Below are 25203 nucleotides of genomic sequence, written 5' to 3'. Positions count from 1 at the left end.
AGCATTAAATAAAAAAAACATGAAATGAAGAGTCATTGAAAGTGAGATCATTGGTTGTAGGAACATTTCAATGATGGGACAAGTGAAGTTAAGTGTAGTTACCCCCTTTTGTTCAAAGGCCTGATGATTAAGAGGTAGTAACTGTTCTTGAACCCGGTGGTGGGTGGGAGTCCTGAGGCTCTTGTACCTTCTACCTGATGGCAACAATGAGAAGAGAGCATGAACTCAGTGGTGGGGGTCCCTGATGATGGATGTTGCTTTCCAAGGATAGCATTTCATGTAGATGTGCTCAATGGTTGGAAGGACTTCACCCGTGATGGACTGGGCCGTATCCAATACTTTTGTAGGATTTTCTGTTCAAGGGCATTGGTGTTTCCACACAAAGCTACGATGCAGCCAGTCAATATATTCTCCACTACACATCTATAGAAGTTTATCAATATTTTAGGTGTCACGCTGAATCTCCGCAAACTCCTAAGGAAGTAGAGGCCCTTCTGTGCTTTCTTCACAATTGCAGTTACGTGCTGGGTCCAGGACAGGCCTTCTGAAATAGTAACACCAAGGAATTTAAAGTCACTGATCCTTTCTATCTCTGATCCTCTGATGAGGACTGGCTCATGGATCTCTGGATTCCCTCTCCTAAAGTCTATAATCAGTTCCTCTCACATTGAGTGAGAGGTTGTTGTTATGACACCATTCAGCCAGATTTTCAATCTCCCTCCTATATGCTGATTCATCACCACCTTTGATTCAGTCCATGACAGTGGTGTCGTCAGCGAACTTGAAAATGGCATTGGAGCTGTGCTTAGCCTCACAGTTATGTGTAAAGCGAACAGAGCAGGAGGCTAAGCACACAGCCCCACAAAAGTAAGAAATCCCCCACAGTGATTAGATCTTTAAGCCTGACTGGGGCAATTTAAAATTTGCTATGCTATAGAGGCCTATACATATAGTTGTATTATGTAGTATACTGTGAGACACTCTGGTTTCCTTGGCTGCGTAAACCTAGGGAAGTCAATCTCCGGTCCCGCCAAACTCGTGAGATTGAGACGACTCTCCCAACCCAAATCCCGGTTTGTGTGGATGCTGTGTAATTTGCTACCCTGTTACAAATTAGTGCCATGAAATGTAAGACAGTACACTACGTATGATTAAAGGAATTATATTTATGAATCTTAACTTAACTGAAGGGTTAGTAAAGAAAAATTAGAAGAAAAGGGCCCATTTTAATTAAACAGTCAAATGTGCACAAGTTGGAGCTCAACGTTTCACCATATTCACCGATCCTCAATCAATCATTGCCCCTGGCTTCATCGAATCACGGTCCCGCTCCGGGTCGAATCCTATGACCTGTTCTCTCCAGCGTTTTCTCTCTTCATCTCCCCCTGAACAAAAGACCCAAGCCCAACCTCACCAGGAAAACCTCCCTTCAGTTCTACCATCATAATTGGATGGCACACATTCTTTATCATCCCTTATCTTCAGCAATAACTCAAACAGGCTGAAAGCAGAACAGACCACTCTTACAGAACTGCTAAATGAAATACATACAGTGTAGTAGTAAATATATGGACCAGGGCATTACACACATATATATAATGTGTATATAGGTTGAGATGCATTCTATATTGGTTTTGGAGTTTATTGCTAAGCAGGGAGGAGGTTTGTGTATTTAATGCTTCATTAATATTTGAGTAATATTGTGAATAAATTGTTTGATTAAGCATTCTTTGTTGTTTACATAATGCATTGTGGGTTATATGTAAAAGTATGTAAATGGCATACATTATTATGCCACCATGTCATATGGGTGGACCTCACTAAAATTGAAAACAAAAGTTACACGTTATTCCCAGTTCCATGCTTTTCTTTTGACTAGTTTGATGTTTTGGAGTTACAAAACATAAGAGTATACCTTTCTTTTTTGCTAGAGGACTTAAAATCAGGAATAAAGGTTACTAACTGTAATGATAGAAGGTCTTGGTTGGACCACAACTGGAATCCTGTGGACCACTTTTGTACACTTTCTGAAGAGGGAGTGCAGTGAAGATTTCTGCAGACTGTCTGCCTAGGATTACAGGTCTCTCACGTGAAGAGGGACTGAGTAGGCTAGCCCTCTTATTTTTTACACTTTAAAGAATGAGTGGTTGCTTATTTTATGTACAACATTTTGGTGGATTCTACAGAACAGATGAGGGAAATACTTTTTCCCAAGTTTAGGAGTCTTAAAAGTGGATTCACAGTCTCAAAGTAAGGGCTTGGCCTTTTTGGACTGATATAAAAAGAAGCTACTTCACTCGGAATTTTTTTACCCCACTGTGTTGAGTCATAGTTATTAGTTGAATTCAAAACAAGATCAATTGATTTCTGCATAGTATAGGGTATGGGGTGGAGCAACAAAATGTGTTCTGGAGTTGCTCAGCCATGATCTTCTTGAGTGATGGAGCAAAGGGTCAAATAGATAACTCTTGCTCCTTGTGTAATGTCACAAATTAATAACAGAAGGGTCTCACAGTTTTCATACAAGCATCTTGAAATTGTCTTCCACATATTTTAATTCTTTTTCTAGAATTCTGAGGGATGTATTTTGATTTTCTACAATCCATTTGGTTTGGGGTCTCTTAGTAATTATTAATCAAATTATTCACAATGATGGTGACTAAGATTCCAATGAATAACTATTTATATAGATTATTGAGAGTTATCTTGTTATTGCGTAAAATTCTGGTAAATTATTAAAAATATTATATTACAAATAGTTGGCATGACTTTGCTCATTTTAAAAACGGAACAATATGAGATATTCTATGTGCATACTGGGAATTGATAGTGATACCTCTATTAAATGCATGTTTCATGCTTTAGCCCTAAATTTATCAAAGAGGATGACTTATTTCCTACTGAAAGAGACTTCATGCCTTTTGAAAAACCAATGTGTTTCTGATTAGTCAACTTTTTAACACTCAATGAAACAGTTATTATTTTGCCATTCCAAACAACGTAACATTGAACCTCCGTTTGGAGCTTGAGATTGTGCGAGCCATTGTTTGTAGTGAAGGAGCATGGGATTTTAAAAATGAGTGGGCCCTTTCAGGCCTTTTAGCAAAGCTTGAGATTATTAGGTAATTAGGCATTTGACAAGGGCTGATAAACAGAAGTTAGGTTTAATAGGACCCAGAAGAGGAAATCCACAGCAGTCAGGTCTCTGGCACTGAGTTTGGCTCTGTGACCCAGAATGGAAGGGTGGGAGAAGAGCTGAGCAGTAGTGACAGGGGAAGAGACAGGAGTTTCTGTGGACAAGAATTAGATTCCTGGGTGATATGTTGCCTCCCAGGTGCCAGAGTCAGAGATGTCTCTGACAGCCTTATTAGTATTGATGACATAGGAAGGAAATGTGATGAAGTCCGGCAAACTGAGTTCTGGGAGTTAGGTGCTAACTTAAAGGATCAAGTTAGCATCCAGGGTGGTGATATTAGGATCGCTAACCATGCCACATGCTAGTTAAGCAAGAAATAGGAAAAAAAATATAGCTTAATGTGTGGCTAAGGAGATGGTGCAGGAGGGAGGGCTTCAGACTTTTGGATCATTGGGCTCTCTTCCAAGAAGGGTACAAGCCTGACAGTTTGCAACTGAACTGGAAGTAGACCAACATACTTGTGGGAAGGTTGAAAATAGTGGGACTAATGCATTGAGTCATGTCTACTTCAATGCAAGGAGGTATTGCAGGCAAGGCAGATAAGCTTGGAGAATGGATCAATATCTGGAATTATATTATTGTAGCTGTTAGCAAAACTTTGTAGGAGGGGTAGTTCCTGGATTCCATTGTTTTAGACATGATAAAGAAGAAGTATTAAAAGGGGTGGGATGGCATTACTAATCAGGGAAAATGTCATGACAGTGCTCAGACAGGACAGACTAGATGAGTTGTCTGTTGAAGCTATATGGGTGGGACTGAGGAATAAGAAAATGATGACCATGTTAATGAAATTGTATTATAGACTACCCAATAGTCAGTGGAATTTGGAGGAACAAATTTGTAAAATTCGCAGACTGTTGCAACAAACATAAGGTTGTGATAGTAGGTGATTTTAATTTTCCACATAATGACAGGGACTCCCACACTGTAAAAGGACTAGATGGGAGAGAGTTTGTCAAATGTGTTCGGGGTAAGTTTTCTTAATTAATAGATATAGAGGTCTCAACTAGAGTGAGTATGATACTGGATCTCCTCTTAGGGAATGAGATAGGGCGGGTGACAGAAGTGTGTGCAGGGTGCACTTTCGATTTAGTGATCACAACTCCATTAATATCAAGTTAATTATGGAGGAGGATAGTTCTGGTCCTCAGGCTGAGACTCAAAATTGGAGAAAGGCCAATTTTGATGGCCTCAGAAAGGATCTGGCAGGTGTGGATTGGGATAGGTTGTTTCCAGGTAAGTGGAAGGCCTTTACAAGTGAGATATTAAGAGTAAAGAGCTTATATGTTTCTGTTGGAATAAAAGATTTAGGGAACCTTGGTTTTTGAGAGACATTGAGTCCCTGGTTAAGAAGAAGAAGGAAGTGCACAGAGAGTATAGGCAGGCAGGAACGAATGAGGTGCTATGGTGTATAAGAAATACAAGAGATGACTTAAGAAGGAAATCAGGAGGGCTACAAGAAGGCATGATGTTGCTTTGGCAGACAGTGTGAAGGAGTAGCCCAAGGACTTCTACAGATATATTAAGAATAACTGGATAGCAAGAGACGAAAGAGATGGGCAAAATCTTAAATGGATATCTTGCATCTGTATTTACTTCGGAGATGGACAGAATCAAAGAACTGAGGCAAAACAATAGTGAGGTCATGAACTTAATCCAGATTACAGAAGAGGAAGTGCTTGTTGTCTTGAGGCAAGCTAGAGTGGATAAATGCCCAGGACCTGACAAAGTGTCCTCTTGGACCTCGTAGGAGGCAAGTGTAAAAATTGCAGGGGCCCCAGCAGAGAGTTTTAAACTATCCTTATCACAATTGAGGTGTCGGAGGACTGAAGGATAGCTAATGTTGTACCGTTGGCCAAGAAATGCCCCAAGAATAACCCAGGAAATTATACACTGGTGACCCTGATATCAGTAGTGGGTAAATTATTGGAAGGCATTCTACAGGACCTGATATATAAGAATTTAGATAGACAGGGCCTAACTAGGAATAGTCAATGTTGCTTTGTGTATGGTAGGTCATGTCTAACCAACCTTATGGAGTTTTTTGAGGAAGTTACCTGGAAAGTTGATGAAGACAAGGCAGTGGATGAACTTCAGCAAAGCCTTTAACAAAGTCGCATGTGGGAGGTTTGGTCAAGAAGATTTAGTTGCTTGGTATTGATGTCAAAGTGGTAAATTGGATTCAACACTGGCTTTGTGGGAGAAGCTAGAAGGTGGTAGTAGATGGCTGCCTCTCTGATTGGAGGCCAATGATGAGCGGTGTGTCACAGGGATCTGTGCTGGGTCTATTGTTGTTTGTCATCTATATCAATGATCTAGATGATAATGTGGTAAACTGGATCAGCAAGTTTGCAGATGACACCAAGAATGGGGTGTAGTGGACAGCGAGAAAAGCTATTAATGTTTGCAGCATGATTTGGACCAACTGGAAAAATGGGCTGAAAAATGACAGATGGAATATAATGCAAACAAGTGTGAAGTGTTGCATTTTGGGAAGACAAACCAGGGTAGGTCTTACACAGTGAATGTTAGGACACTGAGGAGTGTGGTACAATAAGGGGATCTGTGAATACAGGCTGATAATTAATTGGAAGTGATGTCACAGGTAGATAGGGTTGCAAAGAAAGCTTTTGGCACATTGGTCTTCATAAATCACAGTATTCTATACAGGAGTTGGAATGTTACGTTGAAGTTGGAGAAGATATGGGTGAGGTCAAATTTTGAAATTTTGAGTGGTTTTGGTCACCTAACTACAGGAAATGTATCAATAAGATTGACAAAGTGCGGAGAAAATTTACAATGGTATTGCTGGGACTTGAGGACCCAAGTTACGGGGTAAGGTTGAATAGGTTAGCACTTTTATCACTGGAGCATTGAAGAATGAGGAGAGATCTGATAGACACAAAGACTAACTTCTTCACTCAGAGGGTGGTGTAAGTGGATGTGCTGGATGAGGATTTGAATGCAACATTTAAGAGAAGTTTGGCTACGGTCCATGGGACTAGGCAGAATAACTGTTCGGCACAGATTAGATGTGACAAAGGGCTTGTGTGTATGCTGTAGTGCTCTTTGACTCTGGTATTACAACAAACGTGGCAGGGTTCTTTTACCTTCTTTAATCATATTACAGTCTTAAGAATCCATAACCATTGCACATTGTAGAATTCCATTTTCATCAGACACAGAATGTGATAAAAAAAAGGACAAACATTCTGAAAACAATTGGAACCTGTTTTCTTATACACTGGTAGAATATGGCTTTGGAGCTCATACAGTTTCTATTCTTAAAATAACATCTATAGTAGCACTGAGTGATATCTAGGAAATTCTGGAAATGAAAGAAGAAAACCAGTGCCTATTCAATGGATATCATAGATTTATTAAAGAAATAGAATGTGCCATATTCTTGCTCTAAATACAGTATGCCAAGAAAGATGTTTTCTTTCAATGATTTCTGTAACGCATCGTACAAAATCTGCTACTCCAGAGCCTTATCCCAGTGAGCTGATGTTACCTTGTAATTCAAGGTCAATATATTCACCTGATATAAGAACAGCATGTGCCACAACAATAGCATTCAATGTCAGAAGCCCACAGTAATTGAAAGACTGCTGGTTTTCTGTACATTGCCAAATCTTTGACTCCAATTATAAAGATTTAGGGCTTCTTGCAGAATCTGAAGACCAAAGCAAAGGATGAGAACTACAATGAGGTTAATTAGTTTTATATGAATATAGATGGCATCCAGGATAAAAATATTTCTGTTGTATCTGTTTCCGCTACTGCACCTGCTGTATTTGAACAAATGCTCATCTCATCTTCATGAGTAATATAAATTACTGCTGGTACCTCAGGGTTCTAACTGTAGAACTGGAATAGCCCAGTACTCATGAGTTATGACAGCACCAGTAACATTATACTGTTGTATATTTAACTATATGTAGTATATTCACTTACGTCAACTTGTACATCTACAGAATACTTTTAAAAAATCTGTTAATATTATTTTATGCGCTCTGTGTGATATACGTACTTGTATATATATAGTATGTGTTTTTGCATCTTGGTCCCTAAGGAACATTGTTTTGTTTAGCTGTTTACATGTGAATGGTTGAATGACAATAAACGATAACTTGAACTTGAAACATATAAATTCAGATTAATTGTTAATCTTCCACACCTACTATTAAAAAAACAATGCCAAAGAGTTGGAGCCAGACATCACATTCATCATCTATTGTCTTTCTGTTTTTAAAAAGTGTAGAAACAGTTAACACCTTAAGGTAATGAAGGTAAGTGTGAAATAACCCATAAATGTATATTTTTAAGAACTATTCTTTTCCAGTTGACTTTGCTCTGTTCAACAAAGTGAAGACATGCCATTCTTATACTGAAATGACTTATCATGGAGCAAGGATTTTTTCACATGAATTGAAATTCATATAAAACTATTTTGTATTTGTGAATCATAGATCTCATGATACACATACATTTACAGAAAGTCTAAGTAAGTTTAATCTACTCTAGTAGAAATGCCAAAAAATGCTGCTTTGATATGAAATACTAATGCATTTTGTAACATATTTTACTTTTCAGTAATGTGAAGGAAAATGCTTACGCCATCACAGTGCTCATTCTCTAACATCATTAACACAAGCTGAGTTCTTGAGTTTCTTAAAAAGTCTGAACAAAATTCAAGAGATTAATATATAGTTATAATAATTACATGCCACAGAATAACTTGAGAAAAGATAAAACATCTATTCCATTTTGAAATTCAGATGAATTTCATAAACCACTAAATCTTTGTTCAGTTTATTTTGGTGAAAAGCTGCTGCGCTAATAATTCCTCATTTCAGTTATAAAGCATGTAAAATTATAAAATGCTTCTCACATTGCACTTAAAATTAAATAATATCACTTTATATGTATATGATAATGTACCAATGAAAGCCTTTTGCAGCTTGGTGGTTTCATTTTGCAACGCATTCATTAGATGAAAAGCATAATTGTACTTCTTTGTTTATCAGTCTAAGTTGCTTAGAATTAAATATGTACATGTTAATAATAATTATAAGATGCATTGTTAAAAAGCAGTAACATAAGGCATAGTTTACATGTGTTTTCAAAATATCTAGGCGTGATTAGCATCCAGTCAGAAATCTTGGTTTAAGACTTTATTTACCTGATTGAAAAGAAACATCTTTAAGCTTCAACAGATCCATCCTTAATAAAAGTTGTGAAACATTGGCCTAAAATTTCTAACAAGCAGCTTACCTATTTAACCATCCATTGAATGGGTCCCATAGTGCAATTTCTTTCAGAAACCCAGTTGGAATCATAGAGTTATACAACTCATAAACAGTCCCTTTGGCCTAACCCATCCACCCAATCTAGATGACATCTGTGTTAATCCAATTTTCCAGCATTTGCCTCAAATCCCTCTATTCCTTTCTGATCCATGTACCTGTCCAAATTCATTTAAATACTGTGATTGTACCTGCCTCTACCACCTCCACTGTCAGCTTGTTTCATATACCTACCACCTTCTGTGTGAAAACATTTGCCTCTCAGATTCCTCTTTAAATATCTCCCCTATCACCTTAAGCCTATGTTCTCAAGTTTTAGACTCTTTTACCATTCAAAAAAGACTATGACTTTCTATGCTCCTCTATAATGTGATCCCTTAGCCTCAAGTGCTCCAGTGAGAATAATCCCAGTCTATGTAACCTCTCCTTGTAATTAATGCTTTCCATTTCAGGCAACATTCTGGTGAATCTCTTTGGCACTCTTTCTAACATTACCTAATTTTTTCTGTAGTGCGGTGACCAGGCAATATTCAAAGTGTGCTCTAACCAATGTTCTGAGCGAGATTCTGACCGATTGAAGTCTTCAAAATAAAATTATAACCCTAACCATAGAACTGCTTTGAAGGCTCGAATCAAGTCAGAACAGGCTTCCTGGAAGAAATTGCACCATTGGACCCACTCAAGAGAGAGTTAAGCAACTCTCAAGGCAGAAAAAGTTATCAGTGGTTTAATGTTTTTAAATGTCTCACAAACATCCACAAACCTGTAAACCATTCAAAAGCTATTAACAAAATGCTTTCAATTTTTTAACTATAGACAGTTAGAAACATGAGCAATCAAAAGATTCAAATAAACTCTTCAAAAATATTACTTAAGTTATAAATTAACTTATACTTTTCCCTTACATTCATTCGCCAACATTCAAACGAATGGGTTTGACGTTCCTCTACCTGCTTAGACCTCAGAAATATTAGGTAGTGGAACAGTTGAAGCTTGTGTTGTATCATCTGACTCTGGCATTGGAGTGCAGTGATCTTGTCAGCGTAGAGCAACCATGCAGAAATTCTGCACTTTTGCTTCAGGCAAGATGGGAATCCCAAACTTGTGGGCAGCCAGAAGGTAAATAACAATTTTGCATGGCAGCACAGACAATTTAAGCAGAAGATTTGAACTATCAGTTATAGAGAAATGTAAATCATGTCATTATTCAGTCATGGTGGAATATGTAGAGAAAGCAATGTGATAGGGTTTAGAACGAGATTGTATTATACCAGAATGGTCTATTTTTAAATGGCATGAACGTTTCTGGCACACATCATAAATAAATCAGGATAGATTTAGTGATGGAGGTCATTTTGCTCATTGAATCTGTGGCGATCAATAAAGAACCACCCAGCAGTTGTATAATTGTAGCAAAGATAAACAGTAATTGGTTTTTGCCATTCATAGTATCCATGCAAGTCCAAGTACCTTTTAAATGTGATGAGAATTTTTTTCCTTCTACCACACTTAATCAGTGAAAAATGATCAGAATACCATACAACATTTTAAGATCTTACCAATTTAGATAAAAGGATCAATGTATTATCATACAAGATAAATTTCCTCAAATTAAAATGATGAACAAGCTTTAATGAAAACGACTTTAAAAATGCAGCAACAGGCCAAAGATTAAAGACTGTGGGCCCAGTGAGGTGCAAAGTTCATTCAACAGGGCGAGGGATTAAACAATCTCAGAGGATAAACTGCAAAGGGTCAATAATTGCAGGAAAAAATAGCCTTCTCTTTAGCTTTAAGTTATTTTTCAGCAGCTCAGACAAGAGGAGTGTGTATCAGGTCAGAGCCCCCAGCAACAAGTATACCCCCTTAGGTACTGCTGGGGGTGGAGAATAACCCATCAGATTACAGCAGCAGCCTCCAGGCTGGTGGCACCCCTGTGGCTGCCTCCGAGCCTTGACAGGGAAGAGTAAAGTCAGGCAGTGTGGTCGTTGTAGGGGACTCAATAGGTAGGAGGAAGAAAGGAGAATCTGTGGCACAAAAGAGACACCAGGATGGTGTGTTGCCTCTTGGGTTCTAGGGTCCATGAGCGGCTGCAAGATATTCTCAAGGGGAAGGGGTAACAGACAGAGGTTGTGGTGCAAATGACATAGGCAGAAAAGGGGAAGAGGTCCTACACAGTGAATAGGTAAAGAAAGAGGCGGAAGAAAAGGACCTCCAAGGTTGTAACCTCCAGGTCACTCCCTGTGCCACTGGCTAGTGCAGGTAGGAACAGGGTGATAGCACAGATGAATGAGTGGCTGCAGAGATGGTGCAGGGGACAGGGTTTCAAGTTCTTTGATCATTGGAACCTTATGTGTGAAAGGGGTGACCTGTACAAGACAGGTGCGTTGCACCTGAACCGGAGGGGAATCAATATCCTGGCCAGGAGGTTTGCTGGTGCTACTCAGGAGAGTTTAAACTGGTTTTGCAGGAAGCTGGGATCCGGAGCCCCAGGTCAGTAAGGGAAGGATCCAACCAGAAGGTAAATATCAGGGAAAATATTGAAAGGCAAAATTGACATAATGGGTATGATGGGTCGGATAGTTTGAAGTTTGCATATTTTAATGCTAGGAGTATTATGGGTGAAGGTGATGAACTTAGAGCATGGATCAGTACATGGAATTACAATGTTGTGATCATTACAGAGACTTGGTTGAGAGAGGGGCAGGAATGGGTGATTACAGCCACTGAGCCCATTTGGGTAGAACTCAAGAATAGGAAGGGCGCACTAGAAATGTTGCACAGATGAAGCTTGCAATATAATTGATTGTAGTCCATTTGGGGGATGACCAAATTGAGGTATTAAAGGTAACGAAACAATTTGTCAAGTCAGATGGAAACTATTTCCTCTGGTGGGAAAATGTAGAGCAAGAATGCTTCAAGTTAGATCCAGGGAGTTCAAGGGTAAGGTCAATAAGCACTTCACCTGGTGGATATCTGGATCTCACCACAAATGGTAATTGAGACTCTGCCAATTAAAAACAAACTTTCAAACTGACACTGATACATTTTGTTAGTTAAGTTATTAAGGGATACAAAACCAATGTTTAAATAGAGTTAAACTATAGATCAACCATGAACAAACTGAGTGATGGAACCTGCTCAAGGGACAAATAGCCAACTTCACTTTGTATATTTTGTTTACCTTCAAGCACATTAAATATTTAGCATATATTTTAAAACAATTGTATTTCAAACATTGTTATATAATTTACGTACTGAAATACTAACCAACATCCTTTTGCTGTTGAGTCTTTGGCTGGGTTCTGCAAAGGACAAAATCATAAAGTGATGTGGTTATCACTCACTGGTGAATGATTGATTCTCTGTAGCAGTATCATACATTGAACTGTAGGTGGTGTCAATAACCTGTTTGCAGTGATTACTGAACCACAAGATGGTTTTTTAAAACGTTTAAACCAAATTGACAATTGGATTTCCTAACAATTTAAATGTAGTAAACTAAATTTTAAAGTATTTCAATATGATAATAAGCAAAATTACCTGGGAGAAGGATCACTATGTGGTTCCCTGATGAGAAAAAATGAAAAAAAAATCATGAATAAACGATTAACTAACAGTTATGTAGATAAATAATTCAGTGATACATATTTACTTAATGAATATATTGCGAATAAACTTAGGATATTCCCACACAGACCAAAAAAAATCTAAAACGTCTCCTAGTGCCATGTTAAATTTCAATGCAAATATTTGTTGTTACTTTCCACAAGTGTGCATGAGGAGTGATGGTCTCCAGTTGGTTACAGTGCTGATCAGATTACCACTGTGAATAAATTAAGTGAATCATCAAAATGTGACAAAAGTTATTAAAGAAACAAAAGGAAGTATCACTTTAGGAATTTTTTGCCACTGGTCTTCTGAATTGTCCATTCTTTACCAGTGAAATGAAATGATGAACCTGTGCTATTTATTATACTGCAACATTTTTATTGTACTGGATAATGTTCTGATATAAAATATTAATTTTGCCTTTTTGTTCTAGGGCAAATTTATAATTTATGTTCAAAAGCCCACTATAACGTAATACAGGAATATATATTTGCAATAAAGTACATTTGTAATTATTTATTAATTTCTGATGACATATTATGATTACTTTTATTTGTAACCATTGTAAATGTATAAGTTGCTTAATGTTATGTATGTGTTTTACAGTAATAAGCATAAATATAATTTACGACTTGATAAAATCCTCATCTAAAACATCAGTTCTTTGACTATTCGAATGCAACAATACAACACAACCATTTTCTTTAAATGAAAAATATTACGTCTTTAAGAGTAGAAAGCATTTTCCATGTTCCATTCTCACATGTGTTTTGGTCGCCCATTGGATTTCCAAATCAAGCAGTGATGGCTTCCTAACAAACTTTTGACTGCTTGTGATTGCTACCAATTCCAACTGGAGCTGCAAGTGTTCAACAATTGCAGATCTATTCCTTCTTGTGAACACACTGTGAAATGCAAATAACAGCCTTGCTGATCACCTTTACTTGGCAGCAGTGGGGCTTCCTCTCATTTTGATGGGAAATCAGTCAGATTCTGCCACAGATTAAATTTAAGAACCTATTGATTTCAACAAGGATAGTAGCGCAAAGAATTGGAAGCAAAGGGGAAGATAAGCTACTGCTTAAAAAATACTCTGCTCTAGATTGATACTTAAAATTATTTATATTGTCTTTCAAGTTAATCTTATACATTAGGGATGAGGAGGAACTAGCACAGAAGAGGAGTTGGGGCCTGGGGTATATCAGCCATCATTCACCAGAATTCCCTTGTTAATTCTCTCTGCTCTATCTCCCTATATACACTTAGTGGATAGGAGGTACCTAATAAAGTGGCCACTGAGTGTATTCCTGTACATTCATGGACTGAAGACTGTTGTGCATGAAAATCCCAAACCAGCAGTTTCTGAGATATTCACACCACCCCATCTGACACCAACAATCAGTCCACAGTCAAAGTCACTTAGATCACATTTATTCCCCATTCTGATGTTTGGTCTGAACAACAACTGAACCTCTTGACCATGTCTGCATGCTTTTATGCATTGAGTTGGTGCCACATAATTGGCAGATTAGATATTTGCATTAACGAGCAGATGTACAGGTGTACCTAATAAAGTGGCCACTCTAAGCACTTTCCTCTGACACCAATTGCCTTTTTTTGGCCTAATATCTATATGGTGTGAGGTCAGATACTGGTATTATTTTTACAACGTTGAACACACTTCATTTTTATGAATGCTAATTTCTGTTGTTTACTGCAGTGTAACTATAATCTGGAGTCAAACTAAACTATCAAAGTTCTTGCATATATCATAAATATATTTTAATGTTTTAAATGTCAATAGATTGAGAATGCTTCTGTCTTTTCCTAATCATAGTAGCTGGTTACCTGAAACACCAAATATGTACTCACAGTACACTTTGCAATTAAATTAATTTTTAGTTACATTTGGCAGTCCAGTTTAGCTTATGAATGTCATCAAGGTGCTTATTTAATTCTAACCTTTTGATCTGAAAAAAATTAAAAGATACACCTTCATTCAGCAAACACAATAAATATCTATGTTCGATATATACAACGAAGAAGACGTATACATTGATTCTTTACAATACGTTGCGTATTTCATTGCCATTACATATTGTGAATAATTAGAACTTACTGTTGGTCCAAAATAAGAGGAACTCTGGATGTATCAGGATTAAAAGGGAGTCGAGGAGGTGCCCTTTCTCCAGTCCTTGCATTAAACATGGGGAGAGTGGACAGAGGCCGCAAGCCATCCCTGCTCTTAGCCAGATTCCTGAGTTCACTGGTATTATCTTGAATTGAATGGTGATGGACAAGTTGAATACTGAAAAGAAAAGGCAAAAGTTAAATAATCATTAATTTTATTTTCCTGGACAGAAGATCTACAGTTTTCATTGGTGGAACAGGAATCCCAGTCAGCTGAGCCTGACCTCCTTGAAGTTTCTGAAGTTAGCAAATACATCTATTAATATTATTTTATGTGCTGTATGTGATGTATGTACTGTGTTTTGCATCTTGGTCCCTGACAAAGCGTGTTTTGTTTACCTGCTGTATACATGTGTACAGCGGAAGGACAATAAACTAAAAACTTCTCCTTGAACTTTAACTTGAACATAGCTCCAGCAAAAATTCAGGTCAATATGGTAGTTTGGGGGAGGACATAGGTGGTGGAGTGGTTGGATATATAAGACATGGTGTTGGATTGTTATGTAGCTGGCAAAGTCTGCTATAAAGTAATGAGGAATTTGAAAATTGTCTTCCTTGTAAAATTATCTTTGAGAATCTATCAGAGAATTATTTATAATGTTATTATACTCATTCACCCACTTTCATGGAACATAGAACAATACAACGCAGTACAGGCCTCCGGCCCATGATGTTGTGCTGATCTTTTAACCAAGATCAATCTAACGCTTTGCTCCCACATAGCCCTCCATTTTTCTTTCATCCATGTGCCTACCTGAGAGTCTCTTAAATGTCCCTAATGTATCTTCCTTGACTACCACCCCTGCAGTGAATTCTATGCGCTCATCATTCTCGGTGTATAAAAAAAAACTACCTCTGACATACCCCTTTCCCCCATACATTCCTCCAATTTCTTTAAAATTATGCTTTCTTGTGTTGGCTATTTCCATCCTGGGAAAAAGTTGCTGGCTCTCCACTCTATGTCTCTTACCTTGTATACCTCTGTGAAGCCACCTCTCATTCTCCTTCACTCCAAAGTGAAAAGCCCTAGCTTGCTCATCCTATCCTCATAAGATTTGTTCTCTAATCCAGACAGCATCCTGATAAATCTGCTCTGCACCCTCTCTAAAACTTCCACATCCTTCCTATAATGAAGCAACCAGAACTGAACACAATACTTCAAGTATGGTCTAACCAGAGTTTCACAGAGCTGAATATTACCTCGTGGCTCTTGAACTCAAGTCCAGAACTAATGAAGGCCAACACACCATATACAGTACCTTCTTAACCTCCTAACAACATGTGTGGTAGCTATAGTCATGGACACAACATCCCTCTGTTCCTCCATTAACCCTGTCATCTATATTCAAGTTTGAATTTCCAAAGTGTATCACTTCACATTTTCCAGATTGAACTCCATCTGCCACTTTTCAGCCCAACTCTGCATCCTATCAATGTCCTGTTGTAATGTATGACAACCTTCTACACTTATTTAAATATCAAATGCAAAAATGTGCAATTCTACACATTAATTATGAGACTATTAACCTATAAATTTGAGAGATTTTATATATCAAATTTTATGAGTCATTTCCATGTTGATGTAACTTATTTCCAGCATAACTATAAAATGATTCAAAACAATTGGAAAGATTTGCCAGGGGAAGCATTTAACAATTCTTCAAACCATGGTCATTTAAAGTGATTCCTGTGACTAAAATTATGAGTGTAAGATATTATTCTTAAACAAAAAAATGAAGATTTGTAAGAGGTTAAGTTAAAATAAGGTTAAATGAGAAGAAGAATGCTGCAGTTTAGCCTTGTATTATTCTTGACTTTTGAGTCTAAAAGTTGTGGGTTTAAATCACATTCCAAAGATTTAAGCACACAACCTTTGTTGACATCCAAGAAAAGACTGAGAGATTGCTCCATTGATCTCAAATGTTGGATAATACATTAAAGTGAAAACTTATTTGTTTATTGATTTGCATGTAGAAGACTCCACGAAGAGCAGGACTGGAATCTTAAGAAATACTTATTCTTGTAATCAATTTCTCAAAATAGTAATTGTTGATTTGTCTGAGACCTTTTAAAAAATTAGTTGCGAATTGGCTGTTGCTTCAAGGAATATCAAATACCAGCGACTACATTTTCAAAAAAAATTGACTTCACAAGATATATGGTCTTCTGGGATAGCTACCCTGAGCAAAAGATGGCATCATCATTACTACTTAGTACACAAGCTGAGAATGGGGGGTATAAATCAAGGCACAGGTTAAGAAAGATGTCAAGATATTTACTAAACATGAGGAAATCTGCAGATGCTGGAAATTCAAGCAACACACACAAAATGCTGGTGGAACGCAACAAGCCAGACAGCATCCATAGGAAGAAGCACAGTCGGCTGAGACCCTTCGTCAGGACTAACTGAAAGAAGAGATAGTAAGAGATTTGAAAGTGGGAGGGGGAGGGGGAGATCCGAAATGATAGGAGAAGACAGGAGGGGGAGGGATAAAGCTAAGAGCTGGAAAGTTGATTGGCAAAAGGGATACAAGGCTGGAGAAGGAAGAGGATCATGGAATGGGAGGCCGAGGGAGAAAGAAAGGGGGAGGGGAGTGCCAGAGGAAGATGGAGAGCAGGCAAGGAGCAATTGTAAGAGGGACAGAGAGAGAAAAAAGAGAGAGAAAAAAAGGGAAAAAGCAATAAATAAATAAATAAATAAGGGATGGGGTAAGAATGGGAGGAGGGTCATTAATGGAAGTTAGAGAAATCAATGTTCGTGCCATCAGGTTGGAAGCTACCTAGACGGAATATAAAGTGCTGTTCCTCCAACCTGAGTGTGGCTTCATCTTTACAGTAGAGGAGACCGTGGATAGACATATCAGAATGGGAATGGGATGTGGAATTAAAATGTGTGGCCACTGGGAGGTCCTGCTTTCTCTAGCGGACAGAGCGTAGGTGTTCAGTAAAATGGTCTCCCAGTCTGCGTTGGGTCTCAGCAATATATAGAAGGCCACATCAGGAGCACTGGACACAGTATATCACACCAGCTGACTCACAGGTGAAGTGTCGCCTCACCTGGAAGGACCGTCTGGGGCCCTGAATGGTGGTGAGGGAGGAAGTGTAAGGGCATGTGTAGCACTTGTTCTGCTTACAAGGATAAGTGCTGGGAGGGAGATTGGTGGGATGGGATGGACGAATGGACAAGGGAGTCACGTAGGGAGCGATCCCTGTGGAAAGCAGAAGGGGGGGTGTGGGAAAGATGTGCTTGGTGGTGGGATCCCATTAGAGGTGGTGGATGTTATGGAGAATTATATATTGGACCCGGAGGCTGGTGGGGTGGTAGGTGAGGACCAGGGGAACCCTATCCCTAGTGGGGTGGCGGGAGGATGGAGTGAGAGCTGCTGTGCGTGAAATGGGAGAGATGCGTTTGAGAGCAGAGTTGATGGTGGAGGAAAAGAAGCCCCTTTCTTTGTAAAAGGAAGACATCTCCTCCGTCCAGGAATGAAAGGCCTCATCCTGAGAGCAGATGCGACTGAGACAGAGAAATTGCGAGAAGGGGATGGCATTTTTGCAAGAGACAGGGTGGGAAGAGGAATAGTCCAGGTAGCTGTGAGAGTCACCAGCATTTTCTGTGAAGATATTTACCAGCAAGTTTACACAATGCCAAATATTGGTCATCATTATGTAATATACTCGATCTCTCTCAATTTAAAACATTGCATTTTATAGCTCAAATTGTGATTGTGAACATTGGAAATTATATTCAAACCACAGTTTGCATCGAAACCTTTGGAACACTGATAGTTATGCATCAGAAAGCAAACACCAGGTGGCATGATGTAGCTGAATTATATAGTTTTCTACTGAGGCACCCCATCACTTCATATTGTGTGTATGCCTGACAACCTCAAATGTATTTGATTTAAAATATTGTAGATAAAACAAAGAAAAAGACACAGACTAAAGTGAACCCCCTTCTCTTTTTGAGAAGGCTGAATTGCATTTTCTTGTCTGTAAGAGTATCAGTGTAGAAGAGGAAACTGTATCCAGGGAGATTGCAAAGCTTTGTGTTAATACCATTCTACTACATTCTTACTCATCACATAAACAGGATCATTCGGAAACAATAGCTATTAAGTTTCTATGTAATCCTAATTTTCAGCATCCCACCATCTGCCCTATTATTTCAACCCCTTCTACTATCTGAATGGAAGAATACCTCCGACCATCTGTTTGATACATTCTCTGAAGATAGAGTGAAACTTAACTGCATCACCTCTGCCTGACACTTCCACTGTTTAATTGTGGTTCATTTTGTCATAGCCCAGGTGGCATTGGCCCTTTCTGACATTAAACATTTTATCTTCAGCTTTTGATTTTTGATTATAGCAGTGTGGTTATACTGTGTTTAAGGTAGATTGTGTAAGACGGGTTGAAACCATAGGTATAATCACAGCAAAATAAATTTAAGAATACCTCTTGCAGCCAGCATTGCAGTCTCTTGTGTCTCCACTGCAACATGTACTGCTATTCTATAATAATAACTATTCAGGAGTTGAAACTCTGAAGACTTAAGACCATAAGACATAGGAGCAGGAATAAACCATTTGGCCCTTTGAGTCTGCTCCACCATTCAATCATGTCTGATCCTTTTTTCTCCTCCTCACCCCCACTCCCCAGCCTTCTCCCTGTAACCGTTGATGTTGTGTCTAATCAAGAACCTATCAATCTCTGTCTTAAATACACCCAACGACCTGGCCTCCACAGCTGCCTATGGTAACAAATTGCACAAATTCTCCACCATCTGGCTAAAGAAATTTCTCCACATCTCTGTTTTAAATCTGCGCCTGTCTATCCTGAGGCTGTCCTAGACTCCCCCACCATGGAAAACATACTTTCCATATCAACTCTGTCTATGCATGTCAACACTCGAAAGGTTTCAATGAGCTCCCCCCCTCATCCTCCTAAATTCCAGCGGGTACAGACCCAGAACCATCAAATATTCCTCATATGATAACCCGTTCATTCCCGGAATCATTCTTGTGAACTTCATCTGAACCCTCTCCAATGCCAGCACGTACTTTCTTAGATAAAGAGCCCAAAACTGTTCACAATACTCAAGGTGAGGCCTCACCAGTGTCTCATAGAGCCTCAGCATCACATACTTGCTCTTGTATTCTAGACCTCTTGAAATCAATGCTAAAATAGCATTTGCCTTCCTCATCACCGACTCAATCTACAGGTTAACCTTTAGGGTGTTCTGCACAAGGACTCCCAAGTCACTTTGTATCTCAGATTTTTGGATTTTCTCCCCATTTAGAAAATATTCTGCAGAGTTATTTCTACTCCAAGAGTGCATGACCATGCATTTTCCAACATTGTGTTGTATTTGTCACTTTCTTGCCCATTCTCCTAATCTGTCTAAGTCCTTCTGCAGCCTACCTGTTTCCTCAGCACTACCTGCTCCTCCACCAATCTTCATATCATCTACATCTTTGGCAATAAAGCCACGTATTCCATCCTCTAAATTATTGATATACAGCATAAAAAGAAGTGGTCCCAACACCGACCCCGGTGGAACACCACTAGTCACTGGCAGCCAAAAAGAAGAGGATCCTTTTAATTCCCCACTTGCTGCCTCCTACCAATCAACCAATGCTCTAACCATGCCAATAACTTCTCTGTAATACCATGGGCTCTTAACTTGGTAAGCAGCCTCATGTGTGGCACCTTGTCAAAGGCCTTCTGAAAGTACAAATATATAACTTCCAGAACATCCCCTTTATCTATCCTACTTGTAATCTGCTCAAAGAATTTCACCAGGGTTTTCCAGCAAGATTTTCCCTAAAGGAAACCATGCTGACTTTATCCTATCTTGTCCTGTGTCACTGAGTACTCCGTAACCTCATCCTTAACAATTGACTCCAACATCTTCCCAACCATTGAGGTCAGGCTAACTGGTCTATAATTTCCTTTCTGTTGCCTTCCTCCTTTCTTAAAGAGTGGAGTGACATTTGGAATTTTCCAGTCCAGTGGCACCATGCCAGAGTCCAATGATTTTTGAAAGATCATTTCTAATGTCTCCACAATCACTACCACTACATCTTTTAGAACCCTGGGGTGCAGCTCATCTGGTCCAGGTAACATATGCACCCTTAGGTTTTCCAGCTTTTTGAGCTCCTTCTCCCTTGTAATAGCAACTGCACTCACTTCTCTTCCCTCACACCCTTCAATATCTGGCACACTGCTAGTGTCTTCCACAGTGAAGACTGATTCCAAATACTCATTTAGTTTATCTGCCATCTCCTTGTCCCCATTATTATTTCTCTGGCCTCATTTTCTAGCAGTTCTATATACACTTTCATCTCTCTTTTATTTTTTATATACTTGCAAAAGCCTTTACTATCCACTTTGATATTATTTACTAGCTTGCTTTCATATTTCATCTTTTCCCTCCTAATGATTCTTTTAATTGCTCTCTGTAGGTTTTTAAAAGCTTCCCAATCCTTTATCTTCCGTTAAATTTTGCTTTGTTGTATGCCCTCCCTTTTGCTTTTACATTAGCTTTGAGTTCCCTTGTCAGCCACGGTTGTACTATTTTGCCATTTGGGTGTTCTTTGTTTTTGGAATACATCTTTCCTGCATCTTTCTCATTTTCCCCAGAAACTCACTCCATTGTTGCTCTGCTGTCATCCTTGTCAGCATCTCCTTCCAATTTACTTTGGCCAACTCCTCTCTCATACCACTGTAATTTCCTTTACTCCACTGAAATACTGTTACGTCAGACTTGACTTTCTCCTTATCAAATTTCAAGTTGAACTCAATCATATTGTGATCACTATCTCCTAAGGGTTCTTTTACCTTAAGCTCCCTGATCTCCTCCGGTTCATAACATAACACCCAATCCAGTGTAGTTGATACCCTAGTAGGCTCAATGACAAGCTGCTCTAAAAAGCCATCTCGTAGGTATTCAACATATCACTCTCTTGAGATCTATGGCCAATGTGATTTTCCCAATTGGCTGTTGAAATCTCCTATGAGTATCATAACATTGCCCTTTTGACATGCCTTTTCTATTTCCCATTGTAATCTCAGCTAATGTTGGGAGGCCTGTATATAACTACCATCAGGGTCTGTTTACCCTTGCAATTTCTTAATTCAATCCAGCATCTTCCAATCTTATGTCACATATTTCTACTGATTTGGTGCCATTTTTTACCAGCAGAGTCACTCCACTCCCTCTGTCTGCCTTCCCCTCCCTCTGTTATAATGTGTAACCTTGGACATTCAGCTCCCAACTACAACCGTTCTTCAGCCATGATTCAGTGATGGTCACGACATCATACCTGACAATCTGTAATAATGCAACAAGGTCATCCACATTATTTCTTATACTCCATGCATTGAGATATAACACTTTGAATGATGTATTTGCTACTCCTTTTGATTCTGCATCCCTAGTGGACTGATGCTCACCCTGCTGGTTGCAATTATGTCCTATCATCTGTCTGCCCTTCCTGACAGTCTGACTGCATGCCATCTTTGCTTTTTTACCATCCGTCCTATCCTGAGTCCCTTCACTCCAGTTCCCACCCCCCTGCCAAGTTAGTTTTAACCCTCCCCAGCAGCTCTAACAAACCTGCCTGTGAGAATATTGGTTCTCCTCAGGTTCAGGTTCAACCCGTCACTTTTGAACAGGTCATACCTCCCCCAGAAGAGATCTCAATTATCCTAGAACTGAAGTCCTGCCCCTTGCACCAGCTTCTCAGACACACATTAATCTGCTAAACCATCCTGTTTCTACCTTCACTGGCGGTTGGCACAGGTAGCAATCCAGAAATTACTACCCTGGAGGTCCTGCTTCTCAGCTTTCTACCTAGTTCTCTAAATTCTCTATTCCGGACCTCTTTGCTTTCCCTTCCTAAGTCATTGATACCAATATGTACAAAGACATCTGGCTGCTCTCCCTCCCTCTCCAAAATGCTGTGGACACGGTATGAGATGTCCCTGACCCTGGCACCTGGGAGGCAACATACCATCCCAGTGTCCCGTTCATGTCCACAGAATCTCCTGTCTGTTCCCCTGACTGTTGGGCCCCCATTGCTACGGCTCCCTTCTTCTTGTTCTTTCCCTTCTGCACCAAGGACCCATGCTTTGTGCCAGTAACCTGCTCTCCGTGGCATTCCCCTGGGAGGTCTTCCAAAATGGTATCCAAAACAGTGTACTTATTTTTGAGGGGAATGGCCACACGGGTGCTCGGTGCTAACTGCCTAGTCACATTTCCATTTCTCCTGACAGTCACCCAGCTGCTCGCTTCCTGCAAAATTGAGCTGACTACTTCTTGTAACTCTGATTGATTATTTCCTCACTCTCCTGTACAAGCCGAAGGTCATCCAGCTGCTGCTCCAGATCCCTAACACGGTCTTCAAGGAGCTGCAGCTGGATACACTTCATGCAGATGTAGTTCCCTGGGAGACTCTGGGTCTCCCAGGATTCCAACATCCAGCATAAAGAACACACAACAGCCATTTACTACACTAGGTACAGTGTGGCACTTACGGTAGATCAAACCACACAAGTGACATACAGCATCCTGTACCTTTATCAATGTTAGCAATCACCACATGCCTCCTAAAGTTTACAGCCAATGAAATGTGAACACCACGTCATACAGTGAGTATGGAGGGAGTGATGGTGTGAAGTAAGCCCGCTGCCTAAATAACCTCAAAACTGTGTCAATTACCTGGAGGCTTTCTCAAATGAAGCACTATACTGAAATATGATATTCATTTCTTTGGTTCTATTAATAGACCAGTGGGAAAAGAGACAATATTGTTCACCATGGCAACCAATATTTCTGTCACCTGCTTAGCACATGAACCGATGCATTAATTGCTATTTGAATACCCAAAAAGCAGCGAATAATGGAAATCTGAAACAAAATCGGAAAATGCTGGAAAAACTCAACAGGTCCAGCTGCATCTATTGGAAGAGTCAATGTTTAGGTCAGAGACACTTCATCAAAACTGAAAAGGAGACAAGAAGATTGTAAAGCTGCGGGGGGGGGTGGTGTAGGAGTGGCATAAGGGGGGAAGTAGGTACTATTCTAGATTGAACAGATGCAGAAAAAATCAAGGTAACAATGAGTTTGTCTGTAGCTAACAGTCCCCGGCACATTCCTGTTGCAAAGATTACATTAGTGGCTATCTTCCACCCTTGTAAATTGGATTTCAAATCCATCACCAACTTTAATATCCTCATGTCTGCCAGAAGCCTTGTAACTAGCATCAATTCTATTGGCTTTCTCAGCTCTGAAAATTGCCACTGGATGGCTCTTTACTGACCACGATCTTGCATACAAAATTCTGGGCATTGGCTTATTAATGATCTGTGACTTTAAAAAAAAACAGCAAATTGTGAACTGCATCCTTTTTACAATTATTCCTCTTCTGATGAATTCCTGTAAATATTCCACATTTAAACATTGGACAATTTCCATTGCGTAAGTATCACACTGTTTTGTACATATGAACACAGTTTGTTCTACTGTATTCAAAATACCTATTTCTTTTATCATAAGGTTTATTTTAACTAAAACGCAGAAAGGGGAAAAAATGCCAACTTACTCTGAAGTCTTTGCATCTCGTTTTTCCCTGCAATTAAACAAAACAATAAGTGTCAAAAGTACTTTGAATAAAGGAAGGGGAAAGTCACGGAGAGCATCAAGTGCAATATTGAAGAATTCAAAGGAGAAACTTATACTAATCAACACATTGAAATCAGTTTAAATTGTAATTAGAATGCAATTTGGTAAATCCAGTCAGACGTGCTTAATTTAACATCAGAAAGGATTCACTCCATCAATTTAACTTCTATCATTCTATTTTAACTGCTTCAAACTAATTCCTTTTCATTCAATATTGCCTTAAAATATTTGTGTGCCATCTTATTTTTGCCTTTCATTGATACCACTTCCTGTTTCTGTCCTTGATTTGAGCCAGATCTTATCTCTACTCAGCTATCCACCTTGAAATTGTGTTAAGAAAAGGTTATTTTGCCTTTGAGGGAAAGGAGATTGGATTAAGAACAAGACCTGTTTGGTTTTGCACCTAGATTTGCTCTGGATCAATTCCATTGAATGTCACAGTGCACTGAAGAAGTGCTTATATTCACAATGTTCATGTTGAAAAAGTAATGCCTCATACAAAGTCATGAGGAAGGCTGGAAGTAGATTTTCCTATGTTTTCCAGACATTACATGCAAGCACTTTGGCAGGCTGCACAAAACATATAGCTTTTCTTGGTGTATATCTTGAGAATTCCTTCATGGTCTTCAGAGTCTCCAATATGAATCTTCAGCAGCAGAACTTACGTGCAGTTCTCTCTCTCTGATCTGCTGAACTTCATGGTGGACTATTTCTTTGTCTGTGTATCACATACCACATCTTTGCATATGTATTTCTGGGCATTGGTTTATCAACATTTGACTTTAAGAAAGAATGCATCATTGGGCTAAAAGTTTCGAGAGACAGGAAAAGTTTAGGGAACACAATATTTACTTGGACAATCTTGAGTGCAAATTTATAAATCCTGTTTTCACTCAAAATATGCCTTATTTTAACTCAATCTAGAGAGGAAAATATGCAAGGGAGCAAATTATTGAACTAAGTTTTTAACATCACCAAAACTGGCACTGGATTTTAAACTATACTTTCTGGCACAAAACACGTATTGCAACTCAGTTGCTGCTTTTGGGCACCTCAGGAAATGAAGGTTGGAAAATCTTCATAATGGAAAACTAAATTGTCATGGCAGTTCCATATCAAAAAGTAGTTGAAAATCTTCCTTACTATGTGGTAATTTATCTCAATTGCATTTGTCAACCACATAGTGTGTAAACTGGCTGTTGTTACGT

General features: G+C 39.0%; 1 protein-coding gene across 1 annotated transcript in view; it reads right to left on the bottom strand.

Annotated features, from left to right (window-relative positions):
• Nucleotides 1–6353: 6353 nt before the first annotated feature.
• Nucleotides 6354–25203, bottom strand: part of sgca (sarcoglycan, alpha) — a 45591-nt gene continuing 26741 nt past the window's right edge. Inside the window, exons 8-12 of the mRNA XM_072248635.1 lie at nucleotides 23916–23942; nucleotides 14237–14425; nucleotides 12049–12075; nucleotides 11776–11810; nucleotides 6354–6872 (exon numbers count right to left, since the gene is read on the bottom strand). Coding sequence (XP_072104736.1) covers nucleotides 6844–6872; nucleotides 11776–11810; nucleotides 12049–12075; nucleotides 14237–14425; nucleotides 23916–23942 — 307 coding nt within the window. The 3' untranslated portion in view covers nucleotides 6354–6843. The remainder of the gene's footprint in view (nucleotides 6873–11775; nucleotides 11811–12048; nucleotides 12076–14236; nucleotides 14426–23915; nucleotides 23943–25203) is intronic.

The sequence above is a fragment of the Mobula birostris genome, chromosome X (assembly GCF_030028105.1).
Source record: "Mobula birostris isolate sMobBir1 chromosome X, sMobBir1.hap1, whole genome shotgun sequence".
NCBI classification, from domain to species: Eukaryota; Metazoa; Chordata; class Chondrichthyes; order Myliobatiformes; family Myliobatidae; genus Mobula; species Mobula birostris.
The sequence above is the reverse complement of the archived record's forward strand: the minus strand, read 5'-3'. Positions and strand labels throughout refer to the sequence as shown.